The following is a 6,168-nucleotide window of genomic DNA, read 5'->3' as shown; positions in this document are numbered from 1 at the left end:
CCCATGAAATCGACGGGATGCGAGTGAACAAGCTAAGCATCTTTACCTGGTACTAAGCATCGTTCACTCAATATCAACTTTATTTGCTAACGGGACACATGTGTGTGTGTGTGTGTGTGTGTGTGTGTGTGTGTGTGTGTGTATGTGTGCGTGCGCGTGCGCATGTGTGTGCGAACGAGTGTGTGCGTGTGTTTGTGTGCGTGTGTGTGTGCTTGTGTGTATGCATTGGTGTTTGTGCGTGTATGTGTGCGTGCGCGTATGTGTGTATGTGTGTGCTTGCGTGTGTGTGTGTGCGTATGTGTTCGGAATTTCTGCAAGACACCTGATGAAAGCTGGAGGGTATATCAGCCGAAACTTTGTGATAACAAACAGGAGGAGGACAAATATCCGTCAAATGTAAATAATGTAAATAATGAATAATAAGAGCTTCCTGGAAAGTATTCTTTGATTGGGGAATAGAGGCACGTAATGGGAAATTTTGCACAATCTCTTGAACAATAGAGCCCCAGAAATATGGCTGAATGTATATTAATAGAAAAACATGTATGACTACGTTTCAAACAATTTTCAAATACACAGACACAGACATGAAAATTACTCTTCGCTCTATATAAAATACAGGAATATTAGCTCTCATGCGATGGATATGCTTTTGCCATATAAAAACAAGAAATAAAGGAATATCCGTCTCACAGAAGAATGCGGGTAAGGCAGCAAGTTGTAACACAACGTTGTAAATTAAGTGGAATTAACAATGAGGTTGTCACTGTCATATTCCTAAGATACTGTTCAAAAATCTCATCATTATATCGCTTAGTTTAAATTCTAATCCAACAATGATAACTTTTCTGAAATTCTATTTGTATGATTTTTTTTTTGATTTTTTCACAGAACCGTTTAGTCTTCAAGAGATCTCTCGATGATAAAGCTTTTCCCACGCCAAGTAAGAACTAATTTTATATCGTACATGATAAAAACGTAGAAGAAATATTCGGAGACTAGGTTAGGTGTTATAGAATATTCAGTTTCAATCTCTTTTAGCTAAAATCATTGAATTGTGTCTCCTCACCAACGGGCCTCTGATTTCTTTAACTTTACATTGTTTTTTTTTTATATTACTATCCTTATCTGCTCTACGAAATACACAACCTTACCTAAATTCATTTTAGAATATCATCTAGTTTACCATAAATTCTTAAATGAAAAAGAACTCTACTATGCTATTATACTGTGTTTATATGTTTTTATGTTCAGGGTCACGTCAATATATGAGAGAAATTTTGTGAATATGTATGACTATTATCTGGAACAATATAAAGGAGTCATCTTCAGTTCAGCTTTAATTTTAGCGTAGACAGAAAAAAATGGGGTGCACACTGTGTTGTAGTAACAAATTGAATCAATAAAACCATCCACTAATTCTTGGAGATTCGTGGGTGTAGATTCCACAGGTATTTCTTTTAGAGAGCCCTTCCAGATATAGGCAGTTCTTATTAAAATTACCGGTTATGTTGATAAGTGAAACCAAACTGAGCCGATGGGTACTATCTGCCCGTAGATCTACTGCCCGTTGATTCAGCTTGAAGAATCCGTCTTGTGATTCTTTTACCGTGAGATTCAAATCACATGTTCGTAGTACCGATGTTGTGACCTTTCAATAAAGAGAAGCAGAGGTTCGACCTGGAGATACTTCCTGATCTCTGAGCAGCCAACCCAGTGGAGTAACATTACTGCAGAGATCCCTCGGAAGATCCTCATTTCGGATGTTTGTATTTCCTGTCGTGCTATTTCAGTCGTTACCAAACATTCCTGACCATAATTAAAGATAAGCACGGAAACCAAAATGAAGATGGCATGTTAAACTGAAAATTTTGCTGCTAGAGCTAGTATTTTCCAAAAAAAAAAAAAAACCCCCACGAAAGGGCATGTATTACTAAGTTAGTTTTAAATTATATCTTCGGTAGCAATAATTTAGGCTTTCTAACTTCGTGCTCTGTACATTTGCAGGCTTAATTATTGCATGTTTTATACTTTTTCAGGTTCAACACTGAAGAATATTCTAGGATTGTGCTCCGCCATTTCTCATTCTAATTCACCTTTTTAAAAGCAATGCTTCTTTCATTATAATTAATTATATTCACCTTTCTAATTGAAAATTGAAACTATTGAAAATAGCTTTTAAATATTGATATTTGCCAAACGTTAAATTCTGTTTACACTTAAATATTACAAAGTATTAATAGCAACATATCTATCATAAATAAATATATATTAAAATAATGTTATATTCTAAAAGAATCATCAATAATTAGTTGTGGTAATGAGTGAAAATTTATATTTTAATGTTTTTAATGTGTATATATTCTAAAGCATATTGTAAAATAATAATAATAATAATAATAATAATAATAATAATAATAATAATAATAATAATAATAATAATAACTGATTTTATGATTAATATTTTTAGAAGGGCTGTTCTCCAACATATTCGTGTCGATGAAGATTTCCATTTAAGTTCATATAATATATTTCTTCATTGAAAAAGAGATAAATACTTTGATTTCTTATAATGGTCGCGTTTACCTTTCGTCACTTAAAGTCACTGAACTGTCTTTGTAGCTAATATTTTTCTGAGAAGGCTTTGACCATAAGGTTCTTCTCAGGGAGCTCTTTCACCCACAAAATGGGAAGGAAGTGGTTAGCAACAACCACAGAGAATCAAGCCCCGTCCCTCGCTAACTCCATTCAAGCGCTATCTAACATTAAGCAATGTGATCATTGCAATCAGATGATTACTTTTTCTTCGTTACTTAAGCCACACCATTTTTACTGTAGCTAGTCGTTTGACACGGTTTTCGTCATAATTTCGTCTCATATAGCACTTTCATTTGAACATAGCTACCGTACAATTTTCTTTAATGAAAGCTGAGATATTTTGAATAAAAATTAATTTTTAGGGTTACTTATCTTTTTTTTTTTGTCACTTAAATTCATACAACTTTTTCCCAGCTAATAGTTTTCACCAAAAGATTCTTCGCAATGAGCACTTTCTTTCAAACCTAATTATATACATTCCTTTAAAAATAACCTATATATGTTGATTCAAAGCCCAATCTTTGTCTTACACTCCTGTTTTGATTTCATGTATTTTGACCTTGACTTTTATTTAATAAACCAACCTTGAATTATTTTATCTTAAAATTTAGCTGAAGATTGGATGATCATTGCTAAAAACCGCATTCAATTCGGCTGAGAAGTGAATTAGCGATGAATCATGCAAATCTTTACGAGTAACTAAAAGTTGAAGTTAAGTATACATTCACCGATGGCTTTGGGTGAATATTTCCCGGAATCAACTTGACGTTCACAGTAAAAAGAATTTTCCCGTTCAGAAATGTGATTTCTCAAGATAAATCTCTCGTTCCTTTGTTTGTTTGTTTGTTTCTTTCTTTCTTTCTTTCTTTCTTCTCCATCAATTCCTCACCTATCCTTCCTTCCTCATTTCCAACTATTGTCACACCAAAATCCATTAATTTCTAGCCAAGAAATTCTTTCCTTACATGCTTCACCATTTATTTCTGTTGCACTACCCTGTTCTCTTTTTAATTTCACAGGACCCAATCCTGGATCACTGTATACCCGGTGGGGTAGAACAACCTGTCCTTGTTATTCAAGTCTGGTATATAATGGTTAGTATATTCCATATTATTATTCTCTCTTTCTTTTCCTCTCTCACCATCTCTCACCATCTCTCGCCCTCTCTCTCCCTCTTCCCGTCTCTCTCCCTCCTCCCGTCTCTCTCCCTCCTCCCGCCTCTCTCCCTCCTCCCGTCTCTCTCCCTCCTCCCGTCTCTCTCCCTCCCTTTTTTTAATGTACACAAATATATATCCTGTTATAAGTATATCACGATTTAAACAGCGCTTATAGATTCTCTAGCGATTGCACAAGTCTACTTACCCCGTTGTATTTATTTCATCATACCCGATCAGTATAAATATTGTCAAGTATGATCACATGACCAGAATGTCATATTAGGTGCACGAAAACCCAATCACAGAATGTAAATGTCTTTTAAAGATTATTACAGATAGTGACCAGATTGATGTCCTCTATTGTGATGAAAACTGCCATGGATTGTAGATATCAAATTGTGGTGGACGGTAGAATTGTTCGTGAGTCACTCACCACCTGTGAAGGATGACAGCTTGACTAACATTAATTAGAGTGCCCAAAATTTGTAGGTGTTGGCTAAATTCAACACAAATTCTACAGGTTGATTATAGCGACATCGGATTTTAAAGGGTGACTGAAATGACCGCACAATGTACAATGTGGACTAAATACCTCAAATCTTCTAATTCATAAATGTAGGTACGTAAGGACTGTATCCATTAACTACGCACTATCTCACCACGTAATCACGCTAGTGCATCGTGGTAAGGCAATTCTGATCTATCCAATCGGATGCCACTATTTCCTGCCTTTTCCCCATTCAACCTCACTTTCCTTAAACGCGATTGGTTTTTGCTTGACATACAGAAGAACAGATTTTCTTTTTCTATAAACTAACCCTGAACGGTTTCCTACCCAACTCTCAATTCATCCGAAACTGAACCTTACAATTCCTTCTCTACTCACAATAATTTAGACGTAAAATAATATCAGTGGTGAATCAAATAACGCCTACGTGGCCATGACGTGTATTTAGGCGTGATCTGTTCACGATGAAGCGGGTGCTTTAGCTGCGCACGCGCGTGCACACACACATACACACGCACACACACAAACTCACAAAGATACACATCTAATCACGCATAGAGAAATCTTGCGTAACGTATTTATGGCAATATTGACATTGAAAGTTCCTTTTGAAGGATTTCTTTTAATCTACGTTTTTCTTATTTAACATATAACTTAACTTTATATTTTATTGACTTGATATATTCTTACCAATTCCAGGTGTGGTTGGTGGATCAATGCATGACTAAACAGGTGGTGGAAGTAATCTCTTATGTTTACCTAACGACCCCATTTGGGCCAATTATTCTACAAAAGTTGAAGGGGGTGGTTTCATTTATGGCAGTGAATATCAACTAGGCCTGTACCCAACTAATAAACTCTTTTCTTTTGCTAACGCGAAATCACTTCATCAACACAACGTTCCGTGTGCTGTCTGTTTGACACGCCAACCTGCTGTTGTTATGATATTACCAGCCAGGACAGAGTGCTATCCTGGTTGGTCAACTGAGTATTCAGGATATTTGATGGCCGAGCGAAATAGCCATAAGGGCAGACATGAATATGTGTGTGTGGACTATGCACCAGAAGCTGATGCAGCTGGTTACAGAAACGAAAATGGAGCTTTATTATATTTCGTCCAGGGTATTTGTGGGTCATTGCCATGTCCACCGTATATAAATGGTCGAGAACTAAGCTGTGTTGTGTGCAGTAAATATTGAAGGCTGTATAGCGGAATTCGCTTTCTTATGAAAATTCGTGTTGTCCAATTACAAGACATGATATGCTATCAGAAAGTAATATAGAAATTTTAAATTCTTCTTTATAATATTTTATTAGTGTTATGTAAATCGTTAAAATAATCTGTCCTACTAGCCGGAAGAAAAATATTCCAACCGAGAGAAAATAGACGCCAGAAAATGTGAGAATTATGTTAATAGAATAATTCTAGAAAAATATTGTATAAGGATCAGTTCATCATACTAAAATGTGGAAATAAAATGATATTGCGTTCAACTGTAGTTTGCGTTCTCTTAAATATCAAGAAAGTCAAATTGAAATAACATCATAGAAATATATGATCTCTTCATCATTTTTGACAGGTATGCATGTAATGGTCGACTCCTCCATTTTCAACATATAGCTGTCTCGCAACCCCGCCACAAAATCAATGAAGATTCTCATAGTCGGATCACGCAACGCTTACTTCCTTGTACCAGACCTGAAACAACGATGTACAAGAATAACAAATGAAATCACCAGTGAACCTCAAATATGCTGAATTTTCTCACTCAAGAGCATAAAAATGGCAAACTCACAGCAAAGAAACAAAGTACTAGGAGTTACATACATTCCTTTACAACATTTGCAACACACATAAAATACAGAGTAAAGAAGGCAAAACGACGTACAAATATACTCAGGGTA

The 6,168-nt window shown here is 35.6% G+C and overlaps 1 protein-coding gene and 1 long non-coding RNA gene across 2 annotated transcripts in view; both read left to right on the top strand.

Annotated features, from left to right (window-relative positions):
• LOC149131716 (uncharacterized) overlaps nt 1-5,101 on the top strand; it is a 6,753-nt gene extending 1,652 nt beyond the window's left edge. The window contains exons 2-4 of the long non-coding RNA XR_016237675.1: nt 892-943; nt 3,618-3,692; nt 4,963-5,101. This is a non-coding gene — a long non-coding RNA (uncharacterized LOC149131716). The remainder of the gene's footprint in view (nt 1-891; nt 944-3,617; nt 3,693-4,962) is intronic.
• Nucleotides 4,992-5,757, top strand: LOC149131715 (short-chain collagen C4-like; the record flags this gene model as incomplete). Its single annotated transcript, XM_089337843.1, has 1 exon — nt 4,992-5,757. A coding segment is annotated over one exon (471 nt), but the record flags the coding sequence as incomplete, so codon positions are not given.
• Nucleotides 5,758-6,168: the final 411 nt, after the last annotated feature.

The sequence above is a fragment of the Octopus bimaculoides genome, chromosome 20, assembly GCF_046866305.1.
Source record: "Octopus bimaculoides isolate indiv1 chromosome 20, ASM4686630v1, whole genome shotgun sequence".
NCBI classification, from domain to species: Eukaryota; Metazoa; Mollusca; class Cephalopoda; order Octopoda; family Octopodidae; genus Octopus; species Octopus bimaculoides.
The sequence above is the reverse complement of the archived record's forward strand: the minus strand, read 5'-3'. Positions and strand labels throughout refer to the sequence as shown.